The sequence below is a fragment of the Epinephelus moara genome, chromosome 24 (genome assembly GCF_006386435.1).
Source record: "Epinephelus moara isolate mb chromosome 24, YSFRI_EMoa_1.0, whole genome shotgun sequence".
Taxonomy (NCBI): Eukaryota; Metazoa; Chordata; class Actinopteri; order Perciformes; family Serranidae; genus Epinephelus; species Epinephelus moara.
Genome location: NC_065529.1, coordinates 39165550 through 39187245, shown reverse-complemented (window position 1 = coordinate 39187245; position 21696 = coordinate 39165550). Strand labels below are relative to the sequence as shown.

The window sequence follows — 21696 nt, the reverse complement described above, 5'->3', positions numbered from 1 at the left end:
TAACCGGAGCAGCTCCAGACTTTACACCCTATGACATCACACATTTGAGTTTTAGCACTCTAATTTTTGGATTTGGGAGAGAGTTGTTTATTTTCACTGATATTTTTGGACTATCTTAGATCAAAGGAATAATATGTGAAGTGAAGTCAGGTTTTTGAGACACCTTTTTAGTAGAATACCAAGAAAACCACCTAAAACTCTGAATAATAAGTGTTACGTTTAGAACTTGCTACGGATCATATATTGCCAAGTAAAATAATCTAGAAATGTTGGACCTACGTCACTCTGACATGTTTAGGTAAAATGGGAAAGTCATGTTTGTTTTTTAAGTGGTTAAAATCGTTCATCGGTTCAGTCATTAATTTATAAAATAATTAATGTAACCTGTGTCAATTCATTTAAAAAATCCTCCAACTTTTCTACCATGCTTTCCCTGTTCTGTTACTGCCTGTTTTCTTAGTGCCATATTGTCTACAATGGACATGTGTGTGTGTGTGTGTGTGTGTGTGTGTGCTTGCATGTGTGTAACAATGATGGCTATTTCTGGACTATTGTGGCTGACATGGACTCACTGCACCACCTCTAGTAAGAGACAACAATTCTAAAATGACTGTAAGACGACAGGGTAGCACACAATCGTATAATTAGTCATGATTTAGTGGCACCTGGTAGCCATTGTAAAGATATTTTGTTGGGGCAGCAGAAGCTCAATCCCTAGGGACTTGGCTTGGAAACCAGAGGGTCACCGGTTTAGGTCCACATATGGACCAAGTACGAAGCATTGACTGGTAGCTGGAGAGGTGCCAGCTCACCTCCTGGACACTGCCTAAGTGCCCATGTAAAGGTCCTGTTTGTGCATGTGTGTGTATTTCAGAGCCTGTGTATGTATATGACTACAGAGTGAAAACAAATTATAAATTATATCTTCTTCTTCTTCCTCTATAAATTAAACATTTACGACAATGCAACATACTACAGCCGTTTTTTGTTGTTGTAGCCGTATTATTTTAGCTGCAGTACTCTAATTACCAGAAAGAGAAAATCAACATGCCACATGTCTTCCCTTGCAAGTTCTGGGATCACTGATATTTTGACTCTTTGCTCTGCCCATACTAGTTACCTCAAACCAATAAAAACGATTGTTTTATGTAAAGGACGTTTGTAGCAACAACTCAATATCATGTTTGGTGACTGACTGCTAACACTGAAACCTGAGCAAATTGACTTGATTTCTTTTAAAAACACAGGAAGAAGGCAATGAGCAGCGAAAGAAGAAATGACCAAAAAAATTAGTAAAAAAAGAGAAAAAGAAAAACAAGAAAATTAGTAAAAAAATTGTAATAATAATTAATATTATAAATAAGTATTTTTCTTTTTTTTTTCAAAGTTTAAAAAAAAAAAAATCTTCTAAATCTACTATTTTTTTATTTTTATTTTTTTCAATTTGTGGGACATTTTTCACCAAGTTGCTCATTGCCTTTCTGCCCATGGTTTTAAAAGAAATCACACCAATTCACTCAGGGTTCAAAGGTTTAAATACTTCCAAAAGGCACCTTCAAGCAGCACAAGAAAAGTGATGTCACTCCAGGTTTCAAAAAGAGCCTAAATTGTAAAACCGTATTTGTCCCATTTTACATTTTGTGCCAAATGACCTGACTTCAACCTAAGAATTGTGAAAATGGGGGGAAATTCTCCTTTAAAGGTATAATTTGTAATATCGTAGGTAATTCAAAGAAAAATAAAAGCTGGAGGACATTTATCATTCTGGTGTTGTCATGATTAAAGTATTACATAATATGAATTTATTGTATTCAATGTTAAACTTGAGATATATGTGGCGCTGAGCTGCAAAATGAGCATCCATGATTCATTGATAAACCAATGAAAAGGTGGCTGCAAATAGCAACAGATGACGTCGACGGCCTCTACGTGATTGGCGAAGGTGACGCGCGGGCTGTTGCAACGTCAAACATCGTCCCCCTGGCCGTGCCATGCGCACTGACGCTTGTTGTTGTTGAGCTGGTTGTTATGGCTGGACAAGGCCTCGGACTAAACTGAGAGAGGTCCACCCCCTCCCGCACCACCCCGTCTCCGCCACGGGACACCCGCCACCCATGGAGGGCACGGACATGGACGTGGACGCGGAGCTCATGCAGAAGTTCAGCTGCATGGGCACCACGGACAAGGACGTCCTCATTTCGGAGTTTCAGAGGCTGCTGGGCTTTCAGCTCAACCCGGCCGGCTGCGCCTTCTTCCTGGACATGACCAACTGGTGAGTCCGGGGATGCGGAGGGGCCTGTCGTCGGACAGCAACATGACGCTACCTAGCAGCGTAATTAGCTTGTTAGCTAACGTTAAAATGCTAACAGAAAAATGGAGGCAGACACACACGGTGCTAAGGTAGTGCTGCTCAAACCCGGGACGATAAGTCCTCTCATTCCTCCGCGGGAAACGGCAGTTATGTTAGTTAACTCCTTACGATCGTTTCGGGGGCAAGCGGAAGTGAAACGGTAAAGTTTGCCCCAACTGTGACTCACAGCGAGGTGAAATAAATGAGGAGAGCAAAGAGCAAGCGGGCTAACGAGCTAGCAGGTTAATTTAAGCACAGGGGACTCTTGGTGTAGATTATCTGCCATATTACATAATGGTGTCGGGAGCCAGTTATAAACCGTGCTCTTTGTGGAGCCACAACTCAGGGCAGTCACTTCACGGTAGTCTGATGACGTAACCAGTCGTGATCTATCGACGGCTGACAACAAGTGGTCTTTGATCAACTGATATCAAGCTCTCAGATAATCAGTGATCAAAGGGCTTGATCATATCTTTTTTGTTTTTGAACAGAGGACTCATCCATAATGTCTCGTTTAAGTGTAATTTTGGTGTCTGGAAATCAGCGCGTCATAAGGATGACACCATCACGTGACTATTGTGGTAATTTGTCCACTGAAACTAGTTTACAAGTCCTGTGTAGTTTATATGAATCCAGAGCTTAAAGGTGTTTTAACAGTCAGACACACGTGCACCTCTCGCAACATGACATTAGTAGGGCTGCACAATTAATTGAATCAAATAATATGTATAAAGAAAAAGGTGAAATGTGTCAAAACATGCCATTAACAGTGAAACATCATGGTGCTACAACAATACCCCAGGCTACAACTCATATTCCAGACATAAAGGGACATGTTTGGTACATGCCCCAGCAAAAATTATATTATTACAATTTTTTTATTTTTTATTTTTCAGTGAAAATACAGTGGAAAAATTACATTCCCATTAAATCGTGACTCATATCGCAGTGGTGACATCTGACCCAATGATCATATTTTTCAGTGTATCGTGCAGGCTTAGGCCCTCATCACACAGGAAGTGTTTAAGGTAGCTGGAAGCAGCTTTTTGTTATTGTTTTTAATGAGAATGCTTCTTCTTGCTCGCATTTGCTCGTTTCTGCGCTCTAGGTGCCTGGCATTTTTGCCGGAGCACTCTGAACTCCTGGAGTTGAAAAAACTTAAACCCAGACAGGAAAAGCGCCCCACGTCATGTCAGCTTTTACCCCATTGTCCAATGGGATGATCTGTGGTGGTCACAACAACAAGTTTACAGCTGGTAAACAATTGAGAAGAAACTGGTGGTCGCAGTTGCTGGATACCCAGAGCTATATGGCCCAACACTAGGTTGACAAACTGCCCCCAGGTCGTTCTAAAATGTGCCTGGACACCGCCATCATGGAGGCAAAGCTCCTGGACCAACTGGTGGTACTCCCCATGATCCACCCTCTTTTTTTAGGGTCTCATGTACCCACACAGATCTCTGTTTCCCTGTGCCAAAAAACTATTTGCTGACAGCCTCTCACCCTCAACCAGAGCTACAGCAAGTACCCTCTGCCTCAACATTTAAGGAACTAGATACTAATTACTGTCAAATAACTAGTAAAATAAATAAACGGTAGATTGATTACACAGAAAGATTAGGATAAGGAGGTGATGGCGTGGTTGTTTTTTTTACGAGCGGCATTCAGTTTAAAAAAAGGCAGTGCAGTGCGCCTTGCGCTTTGCAACCTGTTAAGTGCTTTCTGTGTGATTGGGGCCTTAGACTTTAGTTCTATAGTATGTTTATCATTTTTGAAGGTTTCTAAATACAATTGCACAAGTACATAAGCAACATACTGACATACATACATACACACACATACAAAATCCAGATCCAGCAGATTTGGTGAACAGTCACTAAGCAGATCCCTAAAAAAGTCTTAAACAGGATTGGATTCATTAATCTAAAAATTAGGCCTAATGGCTGTTAAAATGTCTTAAATCAATTTTTCAAAGTAGGATGTTATGATTTATTTTCTTCTGATGATGCGATGTAAAATCTCAAATTCATTGGTAACACCTATTTTTTTTTAAATTATTTACAGAATGCCGCTTGCATTAACGTCACACAGATCAGGATAGCTAAACCAACAGCCCTCAGATTTTGTCTGCAGGCAAGCTGTCACTGTACCCTGGATTTAGGGTTGGAAATTAACTTTTTTGTCCACCTGCCATTGTGTGTGTGTGACATTCAGTAGATTACCATAGTGTTTTTTTTGGCTGGTGAGTGAACCAAATCTAGCAGCCACTTGCGTATTTTACCAGCATTTGACTGGCGAGTCAATGAAAACTTAACTGAGATTTCGCAGCCTGGCTGAAAGGGGTACAAAACTGTGCACACGAGGCTTGGTAATTTAATGCAAAAAGTTTTTCAAACTCAGCAAATAATTGACATTTGTTTGTTTTATAATTAGCATTAAATTTCTTACTAAGTGGCACTAAAAAAAATTTAAGTTGTCTTAGGCTGAATCCAAATGTCCACCCTCTGGACTTGCCGACTGAGCCCTCACAGACTTAAGTTGTATGTACTGTAATGTGTTCACTGCCAGCATGTTAAGTCTTTGAGGGCACAGACTGCAGGTGTTGATAGATAGCTCTCAAGTCTGTTTCATTCTTTGCTGTTGAAATGTTTGATAGACAACTACAGTCACGTACAACGTGATCGCTGCTGTCAGATTCCTCACACAAGTAATGGATAGTGTCTGCTCATCTGCACCCCAGGCAGACTCTCTGGAAGTCTGCAATAAGTCCACTTGTTCTTGTCGACTGGATGAATTGTGGTCAGCCCTCCAGATTTCCGAGGAAATGTTGGAGCCTGCAAGTCTGCATGTGCAATGAAGTCCGGACATTTGGAATTAGCCTTAAATCTAACTTGCCTTAAGCTGTAGGAACCCTTTGGATGATACCAACAGAGAGCAAGAAATATATATATGTAAAATAAACAAAAGATTTTGCATGTGTGCCAATATTCATACATATAGACCATTTTCTTCAAATTTCAGAATTAGATCCTTCAGTTTCAGAGAGAAATAAGCCCCAGACCTTGTTAAATATAATGACTTTAGTTGTTCTTTTATCTCAGACGTGTGTTAGGATGTTACATACCTTGACATGTTTCGGCCGAAACTTCCGCCTTCCTCAGAAGTGTCACTTGGTGGTGATTATGATGTGTCTTCATCAGCTGATATTAGGGAGGCATGACCGTCCTGTCAGTTTTGAGTATACATGCTCTCCCACACCTGGAGCAGCGTCCTGGAGAGGCGGCGGACGAACAGCAGGTGGCGTGATCAGGACGGTCACGCCTCCCTAATATCAACTGATTGACAGGTCAGCTGATAAAGACGCGTCACAACCACCACCAAGTGACACTTCTGAGGAAGGGGGAAGTTTCTGCTGAAACATGTCAAAGCATATAACACCCTAACACATGTCTGAGATAAAAGAACAACTAAAGTCATTATCAGAAACTGAAGACATAATGAACACCATTGAACTTGTTAAATATGTTCTCTATACCTGCGATTTTTATATGACCTGTTCATATGTTGCCATTTTACACATTGTTTCCATCCATTCTTTGTAAGGAGGAGCAGAGGATGTCCAATGTCTCAGAGAATCTCTACAACCTGCCAATTGTAGCCATAACCTTGTACGTTGAGTTGCTCTGATGTCATCTGGGAGCTGTCCCAAGAGACAAAGTGTGGGATGAATCCAAAGCTTATAGCAATAAATTAATAATGTCTCAGGTGAAATTATCTTGAACGCAATCCTACTTGAGTGTAGCCTTTTTGTGTGTGTAGAGAATCAGGGTTTCTCCACGAAATTATAAGGTGGTAAGTCACCTGAATCCTGATGCGTCTTGTCTCATGATCAGTTAGTTAGCAGATGACACAATAGTCACTTTCATTAAAGGTCTCCTAACAATGTTACGCAGATAAGTCAGTTTTACAGTCAATGTGAGTGCTGCTTAGCCCGTGGAAACAGCTGTACTAGTTTGTGGCTCTGGAGGACCTTTATCAAATCTGAGAACATAACCCCTGATGAGGTCAGTGGTGTCGTCAAGCTTACCTCAACTTTTGCTCGAAGATTCAAATAAACACCTGAAAGTCTGCGTGCAAATAAAATAAATGTGTTGATAAAAGAGACCAGACATATTCGGTGTCCCAGGACTCACTCCGTTGATTACCGTCAGCTAGGATATTTGTCTTCACGCACAACTTAGAAACAGTCTGACAAATTGTAACTGAGCTATTCAGTCTATGTCAATTCTATTTTAGGATAGATTTTCTGTAATTGTCAGTATCAGATTGATGAACTGTCACATTTGATGAAGTAGTTTGTGAGGCAGCAAATTAAAAAAGCTGTCCTGGACCTCTTGACTCAGCAAGTGTCATTTATTATCATGTATTGAGAGAAAGTATTCGAAAGACACGACACTCAGCAGAAAAAACAAATGGCTTGGCTGTCAGTTTTCCTGATGTTATTTTGTATTCAAACGGTAAATGTAAAATCTCGTAGTCAGGTTTACGTGTGTAATATCGACGTCTGTTAACACCATGCTCTTCCTTTTGTGTTGGAACAGGAACCTGCAGGCTGCTATCGGTGCTTATTATGACTTTGAAAGTCCCAATGTCAACACGCCATCCATGTCCTTTGTTGAAGATGTGACAATTGGTGAAGGAGAGTCTGTTCCTCCAGATACACCGTTCACAAAAACCTGGAGAATACAAAACACAGGTGCGAAGCATGTCACCTACATTATAAGTAGTGTCTCTGAATCTATTTATCTATGCAGTATACACCAGAGCAAATGTCATTTACAGCATCATGGTTTTGTTGAACTGTGTTTTGACTACGCTCTTCTTTGTGTACTACAGGTGCAGAGTCGTGGCCACCTGGAGTTTGTCTCAAATACATAGGTGGGGATCAGTTTGGGCATGTAAACACAGTTATGGTAAAGTCACTAGACCCCCAGGAAATATCAGATGTGAGCGTGCAGATGCGAAGTCCCACAACTCCAGGCATGTATCAGGGCCAGTGGAGGATGTGTACGGCCACTGGATTATTCTACGGAGGTAGGACATCACCCAAAATTTGACTTGTTTTCGAATGAAGTAATTAATTAAAGCTGCAAGTAACAATTACTATTTTATTATTTGTCAACTTCTGTTTGTTACAATTCCCTCGAGCTTTCTCTGACCCCAAGTTTTTAACCCTTTAAAAGCTGACGTCCCATGGAAGGCCACTATCAGCCACGGGGGAATGTTGTCTGGATGATCCTGTTTAAATTGATCTAAAACAAGAACTGTAAAAGCTGGAACATTAATTCTTCTTGCAACAGAAAACGAAGGCTTCTGTCTTCTGCGTCATCACATCATTACCTTGCGTTACCTTACCTTACATGCAGTGCAAACATGGTACTCCACCTATAATTACGCTAGTATTTCCCCGTAATGGCTGTTGGAGAGCATTGTTTAAATAATCATGTATATATCTATCTAAAATAAAAACATAACATTCATTCTTTTTTGCCGTAGAAAGCTAATGCTTCTGTCTTCTGTGTCATCACATTGTACGCTCAAGATGACGTCAATTCCCTATGTTAAATGCGGTGCAAAACTGCACAAAAACATGCAGTGGTGCCTGAGCAACGAACGATGAATCTACCCAAACGCCTTTGCACCTTGCTAAAAAATAAGCATATCTTAAAAACTAAATAATGTACACTTACTTATGGAGAGTTTAGAAAGATTTTGTTCATATTCCTACATTTACAAATCTTTTGGATCCTTTTTTTTTGTGTGGCAGCAAGTGGGTGCAGTGGTTAGCATTGTTGCCTCACAGCAAGAGGGTTACTGGTTCGAACCCAGGGTGGAGGGTTTTAACTCGGGATGAGGGAGCCCATCTATGCAAAGTTGCAGGTTCTTCCCATGTCAGCGTGGGTTTTCTCCGGGTACTCAGCTTCCTCCCACAGTTCTCGCCCTGTGTCAGCTGGAATAGGCTCCAGCCCCCTCAGTGACCCCCAACAAGATAAGCAGTTACGGAAAAAGAATAATTTGTTATGTGTGTTTATTTTATAAAATCTGATAAAATAACATGTCAGAATTATTTTTTAATGACACTTCAATTCAGTTGCTTTATCGGTTATCATTGTTTATTTACTTACATAACCTTTAAGCTTCGGTTGTACAGATTTTAGAGATATGAAGCATTTGAAGATACTCTAAGAAATGACATCACAATAAGCAAAAATACCAGCACAGGCATTGGTAAAAGGGTTAATGGCTGGTTTTGTCCTGATAGGTATTTTGCAGGTTGACTCAGTCATACATGTCATGTGTGCCTCTATCCTCCACAGATGTAATCTGGGTGATTCTTAGTGTAGAAGTTGGAGGTCTCCTCGGCGTGACCCAGCAGCTGTCCTCCTTCGAGACAGAATTCAATACCCAACCCCAGCGCAATGTGCAGGGAGACTTCAACCCCTTCGCCTCGCCACAGAAGAACAAGCACGACGCGACTGACAACAGCTTCAGAGATCCTGGCGGGGCGTGGGAACGCACGCAGGAGCCAATCCAGCAAGATCAAAATGGACTGTCTCATAATGCTGTAAATAGGGCGTCAAATGGTCTTCAAACCAACCTTTCTGTGGTGACTTATGGTCAGGTATGTATCAATCTACAGTCGACAGCACAGGCGAGCTGAAGTTAACTTGTACTCATTCATCTTAACAAAAGACAACGGTTGCAAACTTGTTTTAATTTAATGTCTAAATAATTACATCTGTGAGGCGAACATTATGTATACTGTGAACACTTACGCCATATCCCAGAGACTAACATTAACAAGAGGAGCAGCGATCAGCGTGTAAACCAGCTGACCAAAACACGCTGCAGCATTAACCAAATTAAAACAGAGCTGTGGTGAAGAAAGTAACTCTTACTTCAGTCTGTTTTACCTTAAAAACCATGTGCCCGGCCTGCCCAGTGTCATAGATTTCCCTGGCACTAAAGGAGAGAGAGGCTGCTCGCATCTCCTCTGCTGACATAACGTAAATAACAACACAGCGGCTGTGGCAGAGACATTTTGTTGTATTGTTATGCATCCATAATCGTCTTATTATTGAATTGTTACCCTCTGAATTGTAATCAAATCGACTACATGTATAATTGCCTAGAGAGCGACTGCAGACTGGTGTCTCTGTTAAAGGAGACAGACAGAGTGACAGCTGACGCATATGAACAGGTCCAATATGGGTTGAATGTGCATCTGCAGGTCCATGTTACATCTGGTGTAGGAAATGTCTGAATCATCATGCTGCATTTCCATAAACACACCCAGGTGCCATCTCACCGTCCCATGATAGACTGGCCTACAGCTACCAAGTAGAATAGCAGTAGCAACTTTAAAAAAACAAGCAGCTCTGTCTCACACAAACATGCGCGCAGTGAAGAGAGATTGTCTGAGCAGAGGACAGACGCTGAGCGAGTGCAGTCAGGCTGGGTTTACATGCTCCAGACTGAGTTACCAGTTAATGATACAAATTAAGGGCCAACTGTAGCATCACATGGCTACTGGTATCTAAGTCTAATCTTTTTTATTAGTGAGTTTAACAGCAGTCGAGCCTTTTTTCGGTGTGAGTTTGTTGGTGATGTAAAGTCTTGGTGATGGATGTGAGCCGCTGCTGCTGTGTTAGCTTGTGTTAACGCTCTGGAGACGGTCTTTTAGCGCTGTGTCTAGCCTGTTTAACGGCAGCAGGAATTTTGCTGATCTTGTAGGGAGTTTGGTGGTCTTGGATCAGACCCTCAGCACAATGGTGTTCCTCTGAAACTGTGAAAGGTGTTCCAGGGCGGCGATATGTTTTGCTCTCTGGTCAGCTCGCTGCACTTGTTATTCTTGTTCTCCGTGTTTATTGGCAGTCCTCAAACCAGCTTAAAAGGTGTATTGCCACCCACTGTGTCAGGGTGTGTAGATGGTGCCCTTGTTATGTCAGTGAAAGCAGTGTGGCTTCATATTATTGTCTCTATTTATTGGCTATAATTTCATTATCGAAATAATACATAATTTAAAAAAAAGTGTCCCATTATCAGACAATTATTCATGGACCTGATGTATATCCTGCATCCCTCCTCTTTACCAGTAGTACACCTCAAAATGTAAAGTTTGATGGTGGATGGTGGTCACAGAAAGGCTTCAGGATCTTTGAAATCAAAAGTGTTTCTGACTTTATGAGCATTAATCTGCTCAGCAATTTTATTGGTGATCCATGCATAACCTTGTGTGTAAATGATCAAATTTCTGGTCGAGGGTGGCATTAAGGAAAGCTTATGGACTGTTAAAAATACAAAGGTTTCATCCTCTGGGAGTATTAATCAGGGCTTTTCCACACACATGTTGGCTTTGCTTGACTTGGTTTGACTCAGTGTGTCAGCGTGGCAGGGATTTGCATCTCCACACAGCAGGGCTACCTGCTGGAAGGTGTTTCTTTAACTGATGATAGGCTGGTGCTTGTGAACCAACTGAAGGTTTTTCTGTCTGCCCTGCTGGTGTTATTGTGGTCAACAGCCTACTGTTGTTGGAGTTTTTAAATGTTCTGTCTGCACGATCAGTGGATCCCCTTCTCCTCTAGCTTGCTTGCAATTTCTCTGAAGAATAGGAAATATAGGGGCGAGGAATAAAATATTTGCCGTTCACATAATCTGCTTGAAATTCATATAAATTTTGAAGCAGGCGCTCCAAAAATACAGAAAATGAGGAAGGTTCCTGCTACTATATTTGTGCGGCCATACCTTTGCTATATGTTTTTTAAAACCCTGATGAAGACCTGCAGTGGTTGAAACTTGATGGCTCTTTTAAATGTTTAGCCACTACCATAGAGGCTTTTTAATATTTCCTTCCTTGTTTCTTATATTTTTGGAGTGCCTGGATTGCCTTCCTGTGTATCCTGTTGGGTTGGTTCCCGTTTTCCATGAGCACCTAACACAAGGTTTTTGATCTGTGTTTGATTATACAGAGCAACCAGTCATCTGTCTTTTTCTGATTTTTTTTTTTTTTAAATGCCTGAAGATACAGCTGGTAATGGAAACATAAAATGACGCAGCATGGTGTGACTGGGCGTGACCAAAAGTGGCAGTGGGAAAGCCCCAAGTGCGCTCAGTAAATGTTAGAGCATGACTTTGTTATTGTTTAGCCATGCAAGAGGTGTGGCTCTGGTAAATTGATTCAGAGTGAAATATCAGGACAGCTATTTGATGGATTGCTGCGACATTTGGTACCTGACTTGTCATCCAACGCCGGCAAAAGGTCCTGATTTACATTCGTCTAACAACTTAGTTTTAGATGGTCTACATCAAAAAGTAATGATCAAAATTCCTGTGAGCCCCAGCTACACTTTGAGAGTAATATATAGCCTTTATGTTAATGTAGTCTTTCATTTGGCTTCACTCTCAGGAGTAGTGGTACCTTTGCAGAATTGTCATTTCTCATCCATCCAACAGTTTTGTTTCTGCTGTATAATGATCATTACCGCCTCAGGAGATGCCTACTGTGGCTTTCATTTTAGTTGAAATTGATATCAAAGATGATATTAATGTCAAAGATGTGCAGTGACTAAGGGTATGATGATGAGGCGATGCCCACGTAAGTATTGCTGCTATAAATTGCTGCATTGTTTGTATTGTGAATTCACTATGATGTGCATCAGAAAAAAATCCAGCTACAGCTTCTTTACACCAAGTTTATGGTTTCTGTTGCATCCACCTATCACTGTAACAACTCACCTCACTCACCTTTATCACCTGAATTTCTCAGGCGGGGCCACTTTATTGTTAAATTATGCAGTAGTGTGACCTCATAGCTGTCGTAGCCGAGTCTTTATTCACAGTTTCAGCTAATAGCCTCTCCTGGGTGGCTGAACTGGACTGTCGAGAACCAGCTTTGTCAGCCAGTTGGGGAATTTAAATGAGACATTAACTCAAAAAGGACTGTCTGGGCTGCTTCCTACATGTACTGCAGGTTTTGGCACTGCCCTACATACATACCACACTCAAGTTTTCCACAAGTATCCCCCTGTGTGTGCTGTCAGGACAGGAGTGTTGGCTTGATTTGGTTTTGAATTACTTCACAGTTTTACTTTCATCTTCACATATATTCACTTTCACTCCACATAAACTAATACTTTTTCTTTCACTTTCTCCAGGGTATTCACGGACCCTATCCATTTGGACAGAGCTAGAATGACAAAGACTTCCCCCCTCACACACCATGGTGGATGATGAGCTTAACACCCTGGGAGTCTTTACGTGCAGAGGAGTCGGAGGGGGGGAGGAACAGTTGTTTTATATTGACTCATGACAACCCTCTCCCCAACCCTATGGCCCTTTCCACAGAAACACAAACTACAGTGAGGTGATGGATTACAACCGCTACAGTGAAAACATCCCACCTGACGTCAACACCCGGATTCGCATGTGTGAATGCTTCATTTAAGAGTGCTATAAAACCTTAAAAATAGATACACACGACTATTTTTTATTTCCACTGTAAAACGAGCCTAATTAAAGGGAAAATCAGCCCTAAACAACCAACGTACAATTTGGTATTCCCATGGATAATTGAATACTTTGTCTCTTCAGGGTTCCTACACAGGTGTGGAAAAGTTTGGAAAGCTGCTGAAAATTAAACAAAATGAATTCTGATAATTTTGTGGCCTTAAAAAGTGTTAAAGAGATACTGAAAATTGTGGGATGTATGATTTAGGTGGGGGAGAAGTGTTTGGATTTTCAATTTTCCTCTTAATGAAAGCCTTACACCAGTTTTACACACAAACCTACAAATGATGTGGGATGTCAAACTTCAGATATGATAGGTATGACACGTTTTACCAGACTGTTGGTCACCAGAGTGTGCTATTCATTTAATAAACCACAGAATTACTCTTAGATAAATTGGTGCCTGGTCAATTTAGATGGGATGGACAGTTGAGGCGTTTACATTTTGTGAGCATTCACATCATGACTTGAGCTTGCAAATTATTTTTTTACCTGGGTGTCTTCTGTTGTCTGTAACAGCTATTTTCCCAAGGATTTGTCTGAAAGAGAGTCAGTCATTAAGATAGGCAATGTTTCATCCACCACATACCCAGCCACAAGCTTCATTACGTCTCTGTAGCTTGTAGACTGCAGCTGTCCACCATTAAAATCCAGATTGAGTTGTTCAGTAATTGTAGGGCCACAGCTATCCTCCGTGGCCGCTGAGGGCTCATATTGAGTGAGGTGAATTTCCACAAGATTCTCATTCTGCTGTCGCCGTAGGTGTTTGAGGAGGTTTGAGGTTGTGTGGAAATAGTCCTGGAACAGTAATGTTCTTGTCGTCGTCTTTTCTCCCGACAAACTCGACGTAAAGCTGCTGAATGTTTCCATCTTCTAAGCTGCTTGGTAACATGAACTAGAATGATTATGAAATTTAATCAGAGGATGTGATTGAATGTTTGATTTCAGATCAGTAGGAGGGTTGACAGCAGAAGTAAGGTTGTAATGAGTTATTTGTTTTAAGGGTAACTGTAATATTATTACTTAACTTTTGTTGGTAATTTGCTACACTACTTGTTACTGAAAAGTAGTAATATTACTGCCCAACACTGGTGAGGGGCAGATATGATGTGAGGCGTCCATAGGAGAGAGCTGTTAGAGAACTTTCCAGTTGCAGTTACAACTTGGATGTTGATGTGAACATTATTCAGATTGGAAACGAGGAATTACAGTAACTTCGTATTAACTCTTGGATTCTGCTTTTACAGTGTCAGGTTCAGCATTACGTGCACCAATCTGGTAATGTTTTCTTTATTCAGTCACATGAATTATTCAGATGGTTTGTGATCTATTATAGAAAAGACAACAAAGTGCTTAAAATTACTTTGAGAACATATGATGTGCTGTCAGTGGAGAACAGTTATATTTATAGCTGAAAGGAAAAGAAGTTGCCGCTGATATCGGTTTCTGTACATTTATTACTCAAATCTTACTATTGTATTTTCATTGTTGATTAGTCTGATTATTTTTGTGTTTACTTAATTTGTTGTTTGCTCTATAAAATGTCAGAAAATTGTTAAAAAATAATGTCAGTCAGTGTTTCCCGGGACCCAGATGACATCCTCAAACATCTTGATTTGTCCGCAACCCAATTTTTTTTTTTTAGTTTAATGTCATATAGTCGTTAAAAAACAGAAAATATTCACATTTAACAAGCAGGAGTCAGAGAATTTTCCCTTTTTTTCCCCTTAAAAATGACTCGAATTAGATTAGATATCAGATTAATTAATTATCACATTTGTGGCCGATTAATTTAATAGTTGAAAAATAGATTAAACAATGCAGCTCTAGTAACTATCCTTTCAGGCTAAAACTGAGCAGCTTTGGACCCTCCTTTCACCCAGACTGATTTTTTTTATATTTGCACAAAGACAAACTAAAACAATAACATGCAAACAATAAATTCAACAATTGTTATCTGACTTATTAGAGATTTTTTTTATATAAACTCACTGCCAATAACCTTAAAAACACACTTTGTTTCCTGTGATACTTTCATTTAGTCTCAAAGAAACATAACAGTCAGACCACTGTCGTTGTTAAATTAAAAAATAAATCTTTATCATGTTTTAGTTTTGAGACTTTAATCAGACACATTGAACGCCACATATTCACGCTCAAAGATATTCAAATCTAGTAGCAAATATCCTCCACTTCAACTTCTGCAAAGTATATGGACCATACCTGTGTAGGAACCCCGTCTCTCCCAAAGATAAAACCCAGAGAACTACAACACTAACCTGTGTCATGTGCAGGTTTCCCAATTCACACTGCATGGGATGTGTGTGTGTTTTTTTCTTTCTTTTTTAGGGTGGGTTTTCGCTTTAAATAGATGCTGAAGCGCAAAAGGATGCGAGTGAGTTTTGAGCAAGTGAGGTGTGAGGAAGGGTTTAAAAAAGCCATCTAAATCTATTTTGCCTGGTGAGTGACTGTAGTTTCTGAGTCCATGTCTACAGTATGTGTAATAGATATATATGTATGCGTGTGCGTGTGTGTGTGTGTGTGTGTGTGTGTGTGTGTGTGTGTGTGCGTGCGTGCCTGTTAAGTGTGCATGTATGTTATGGTTTCTCTTTGGATTTAACTGACAAGAAAATGGTGTATACTACTTGGGCGATGGATGACGTGTCGATTCGCACACACACATCCATATTGAGAGAGCTTTACTTGGGCGTGTACCTCTGAAGTATTGTCGAGTGATTCTGCACCATTTGGATGAACTGACTCACTAATTGCCCTGATGTAATTATTTATTTGCTGTCTTATTGTGCACTGCAGATGCAAAAAAAAAGAAAAAAAAAGAAAATTGCATTTACAGCCAGCAGGTGGTGCTAAAAAATCAGATGACCAACTTCAACCTGACATCATGCTGAGTACAGTGTAAAGAGAGGAGTGATATGAAAATGAATGGTTTGCATCAGCTTTATTAGCACTGATGTTCTGTTACTGCTATTTGCACAAACCTGTCTACCACTTCTGAGGAGGAACATTTTGTTTTTGGCTTATTGTGGATTGTCATACCAGCATTTTCCAGAAAGTTTTATTGGTTTGTTTTGCCTATCTGTTCTCCCTCTAAAGGCCTATGTTCTTCACAGCTTTAAAGTTTGTTTCCACAAAGTTTTAAACATTACTTTCACGCCTGCACCGATGTCTGGTTTTAAAAATGAAGATTTATTCATGTCTATCTTGATCACACTTTTTGTTTTATTTTTGCATACCTGGAAATCACAGTCTGTCTGCTATCACAAATGGATTTTTACTTCAGCTTTGCTATGTTCATTTATGTCAGACGGTGGATTTCATCATGTATTTTGGGCTTTAAAATAAAGTGGGAAAAGTTGTTGATGGAACTCCATGATAGTGTTACATTTTTTTCTTTAAGTATATTTTAATTTATCAGACCGTCTCCTCCTAATTATGAACATCTGCATGTTATTCATGATGTTTCAAGTTCATCGCCTCTATGATCATGTGTCTGTAAAATTCACCAGCATTCTGTGTTGCAGCTGTATTTGTGTTGAGAGTCAGCTGAGAGTCCTCCTCCCAAACAGTATACACTGTTCTGTGTTGCCTCTTTTCGTCACGTCAGTCTCTTTATGTGTACGTGTGTGAGTGTGCTTCCTCCTTGTGAGCTTGCTCATGTGTGCATTTTGGTGTGTGTGTCAGTGAGAGAGAAACAGGTGATGAGAATTTGAATATTGCTGGATTCATTCTCTAGTTTTAGTTTGTGACTATGTTTGGATTCGAGATGGGTGGCATGGTGAGTGGATGCGATGAAAGTTTACATAGTCCTAAGATAGCACATTTATCTGAAGAGAAACTGTCAAAAAATAGCTTTTTTTCCCCTGTATCTATAATTAAGCATTTGTATGATTAAATTAACACTGAAACAATGAGTAAGTTGTCTTTTTTGAGGGGCCCCAAACACTGTGCTGCTTTTGAACCTCACATTACACCAGGCCCAGCTGATGTCATCTCACTGTAGGGCTGCAGTGTTGGCAGTTTTACACTGATAGTTTCAGTCTATCCTGTGTGTGAAATATGGTGCAGATATTCATGGTGCTGAGAGGATTAATCCTACTGATTTAAGTGATTCCCAGACTTTTGCTCGATTGTCACAAGTAGGTTGAAGTTGTTATGTATCCTATGAAATGTCAGAATCACCTTTAATGGTCAAGGAAGTGTATCCACATACAAGGAATTGGACTCTGTGTTTTTTGTTGCCCTCCATGTACATATACCAAAATAAGCATATAGTTGAAAACAAGGACAACAGTGCTAAAGGATAAACAAAAATTTGACTACTGTGCACAGATATGAATATGTTTAAAAAAAAAATATACATGTATAAAATATGGTTCCCCTTCAGGAAAACCAGGAGAAGTCATGGAATTTCACAGTGACATTTACCAGGCCTGGAATGAAAGTAGTCAAAATAATTTAAAGTTTTGGAAAAGTCATGGAATTTTGTTGTGTCACGAAATTATAATGTAATATCATGGCAAATTTATTTTCTGAAGCTGTCAGCATAACCTAGCTCTAATATGCATCAGTGTGTGACAACATTTGTTGACCATCCTGTGGGTTTTCTTAATTTTCTCCACATGTTCCTTCGCTCTCTCTCCATGTATGCCAACTGGCTAAAATAACAATTATGGGCTAGTAGGGTAAGAAAAAAATATATAATGGGCCCTTGAAAAGTCATGGTTAAGCTTTGAAATGTTAAAAAATGTGTGGAAACCCTGATAAAAACAAATAAATTTAAATTAATACAACAGTGCAATGGTGCAGAATGTAGAAGGTGCTGGGAAAAATATGGAGTGATTAATGTAACAGGTTGCTTATACATGAGGTAGGTGGACTTAATAGTAGCCTATACTGTGTGTGTCCCACATGTTAGCCTGCCATCCCTGTCTGGGTCCAGGCACTATTGGAAAGAGGAGATTCTTAACTTTCTAATGATATAAGTATTGTTTTTGTACTCCAAATATTAACCAAAATATGGCGCATTACGTCATGAATGTGATAAGGCAATAACGTTGAGAAAACGGCCGCGAACGTTCATAGTACGGTGGCCGCGAAGATACGCGACAGATGTCAGTGGACTTGGAAAATGGAAGCCTATGCTGTAAACTCGGGCCCCTATGCTCGGGCCTGTCCCGGATCAATAAAATTAAACATAAAACCAAGGAGACATATTTATTTTGTCGCCAAGGAGGAGAAAAACAAGCCAAACATCAAAAGTAGAAGAAGAAGAAGAAGAAGAAGAAGAAGAAGAAGAGAAAAACAAGCATACCCAACAAAATGGCGCAGGTAGACGGAAAATGTCGGAGTAACGGCCGTTTGTTTGAAGAGGAGTTAGCATACACAGCTAGCAATGGACTTCACACCACGATATTCACAACTTGGATTAATTCTTTATGAAAAAACCCTTTTGTTTTTAGCACTGAACCCTTACGGACTAAAAGAATTTAAATAATCGAGGACTGGACGTATATTCGGACTTTAGGAGCTTCAAAGGTAGGAAGTTAGCACTTTTTTAAATGTATTTTTCTCCTTTACCATGTTGGTAAATCTGAATGAATTATTATATGGTGCTTATGCTTTCCCTAAATTGAACTTATTGATTATATTTTGGAAAAATAGCCGGGGCAACAATGTGTAGCAGAAAAATTTCAGGCTTTATCTTTGTATTTTAATGCAGGTGCTAAGCCACTTAGGGACTGTTGGTTAACGTACTTAGGAGAGGAGAGGAGGTGGTGCCAAGAGGAGGAGACATGTCAAATAATTTTTCAAGCACTACATTTTTTATTTAGGTTCAGGGGAGGGGCATTCAAATTTAAATATTTGTATTTATTTTACCACCAATTTTGTTACAGTTTACGTCCACTATAAATTTGGCCAGTACTTTGGTTTATGACCAAATACCTGCAAAATTAATGACTTTCCCATCATCTTCAGTTTGTAGCCTACCTTGTGTTTAGTGCTAATTACACTGGGAGAGAAAAAGAAATCCGCTGAACAAAAATTAGGACCCTGGATGTGGAGGTTCAGGGCTGGTGTGGTTTTGTGGTCTGCGGTTGTGAGAGCAGTTGGATGTACTGCCAAATTCATAGAAACTCAAGTGTGGATGGTCACTTAGTGAAATAAACGTCTATTTCATTAGTAACAGCTCTTGGTGCACTTCCTAAAAACTTGCATCATCTGTGGCTTTGTGTTGTGTGATCAAACTGCAGATTTTAGAGTTGTGAAGAGGCCACGGCACACCTGTGTGGTAATCTTGCTGTTTAATCAGCATCTTGATCTGCCACACCTGCCAGGAGGATGGATTATCTTGGAAAAAGGGAAGTTCTCACTAACACGGATTTTAACTTGGGAGAAATAAGTCTTTTGTGTGCATCAAAAACTCTTTGATCTATAGGAGAAAAAACTGAAGTGTTTGTATTTTTGTACAGTGTAGCTAGTATGCTACACTGTAGTCTTGCACAAAAGTAAGCGAGTGAATATGGAAAACATAGAGTGCCCCAGGAATGAGCCCTATAACCTGGAATGAGTTAGCATTTTAACAATCCTGGTTCCCTCCTCTCAAAGTTAGTGGGTTTTTTTGTTAGACACCTGAAATAAAGTCTGTGGTTAACACAAGCTTAAGAGACTTTCAGGTTTTGTTCTGTAATGAAATATGTTGATAAATACCCCACTTGGGAATTTTGAAGCTTTTATGTGTCTTAGAAAAGGCGGTTGCTAACAAGTGGCTAAATGAGACTACAAAGTCATCACACCAACTGTGCCGTTGCAGCCTCATTTTAGTGTTAAATCATGGGACTGTAGTGGTGTTCATTTGTGATGATTATCTTGCTGAAGAAAACGTGTAGGCCTAAGTATCATACATACATGTTTGCCATAGAGTTTATTTTCTGCAATAATCCAAAATCCAATTGAAGAATCCCATTGGCTTTTTGACAAGGGAATCAGAGCAACGCTAACTTCAGCATCTGCCTACAGAAAAGCGTCATCCCTATTAGCATCAGCATGTTAGCATGCTGTCGTAAGCATTTAGCTCAAAGCACAGCTGTGCCTTAAAGTGCAGCCTCACATAGCTGTTAGCACGTAGCCAAGTTTAAGTTTTATATTTTACTTTTACAACCTGCAGAATATGAGTATGTGGTTTGTTTTGTTAAAAGTAGCAAAATGAATAGGGAAAAACTGTTGCAAATTGCAGCTTGCATGTTATAAATGGTTATAAACGGCCTCCAGGTTAGCATGCAGATGATTGGTCTGATAATGACTGAACAGCTCCCCCTTGTGGAAATCAGCAGCCTGCAAAACATGAAAAAGGATGCATCTAAAAAACTGCACAAAACAAAACAAAACAAAAAAACACATTTGGTCCACTTATAAAGATTATTATTAAGAAAAAGAAAAAGTGTGGACAACCTAGGTGGTGCACTCACTTTTTTTTGAAGACATAAATAAATGAAGGAGGGCATACTGCTCACATGGCTGAAAATGTGCTAACCCATAATGCCATAATAATATGCTTATTATTTAAGATCTAAAAACAAAGTTCCCTTTTACACCTGCTGTTGATGATATGCAGCAGAGTCTGTAGAGTGGCTGATGATCATGTAAAGACAGAAGTGTCAGTTTTTGCTGTTACTCAAACTCCTTTCAAAGGTGTCCAAACGGTATCAGATATCATACAAGGATACACACACAACCAGTTCCACAGAAGTACTTGCAATAAGATGCGTAATGCTTCGTGTCCATGTATTCAAATTCCTCTGTTAGTTTAGTAATAGTATACTTGGCTCTTACGACATTCGTGGATTTCCAAAGAAAGGATGCACCAGTAAGCATGCACAGGTATCCGGTACATGTAGCCTGGAGGAAGCCTCTGGATTTCACTGGCTCCTACAGGCAGGTTGAAACTCAAAATGAATAGATGTTTCACAAATATTCATTGGTTGGTCTTTGGCACAGGTGCAGATTTCTGAGGAGGTGCAGGGGGTACATGTCCCCCTCAGTGTTTAGAAGTGCTTTTGTCCCCCCCTACAAAAAAAAGTCAAGTCAAGTCAAAAACTCAAGTTGAAAATGGCAGAGGACTTTTATTTGACAAAATTAAAGACATTTACACCATAAACTGATGTAGAAATGGCACAAATTGGTGCGTGAACATTCAACAGAATGCAGGAAATTGAGTGTTTGATGCTTAAAATTTTCCAGCAGGGCCCCAAACCCCCCACATTTCATATGTGTCCCCCCCAGTGTTTAAATGAAACCAACGCCCGTGGTCTTTTGAGTGCAGCTTGCACAGTCACATTGGATGAGTCTGAGGGTGCATACAGGAACACATACTGTATCTGTGTGTTGATGTACGAGAGATAGTGTGTGTCTGTGTGTGTGTTGGTGGGTGTGATGTCTATGCGCATGCAGGTGGAGAGCATCGAGGCGAGTGTTTGAATGGGGCTTGTGTAGACATCGTGTGACAGGGTAACTGAGGACAAATATTGACTTTTGTTTCAGCGTGGATTCTCCAAAGCTCCTATCATATCTGTGATCTCTCCTAGCACTTGAGTCAATAGGTTTGTTTTGGTAATGATGGATAACTGCCCATCATTCCTGTCAAGTCAAACAGACCTTTAGCTCGAGGCTTCCAGAGCATGAACGTGAAGGAATGGAGCACAGGTGTCTGCACTATAGGTCCTTTGTTTGTCATTAATGTGAGGGGCACTGTAGTGCTTTGT

The 21696-nt window shown here is 40.1% G+C and overlaps 1 protein-coding gene across 1 annotated transcript; it reads left to right on the top strand.

The window, feature by feature from the left end:
* The first annotated feature begins 1976 nt into the window (after positions 1-1976).
* Positions 1977-16302, top strand: ilrun (inflammation and lipid regulator with UBA-like and NBR1-like domains). Its single transcript, XM_050038414.1, has 5 exons — positions 1977-2272; positions 6952-7106; positions 7247-7444; positions 8728-9032; positions 12565-16302. Exons 1-5 carry the CDS (start codon positions 2115-2117, stop codon positions 12598-12600), a joined length of 852 nt encoding a protein of 283 aa, XP_049894371.1. The 5' UTR covers positions 1977-2114; the 3' UTR covers positions 12601-16302.
* Positions 16303-21696: the final 5394 nt, after the last annotated feature.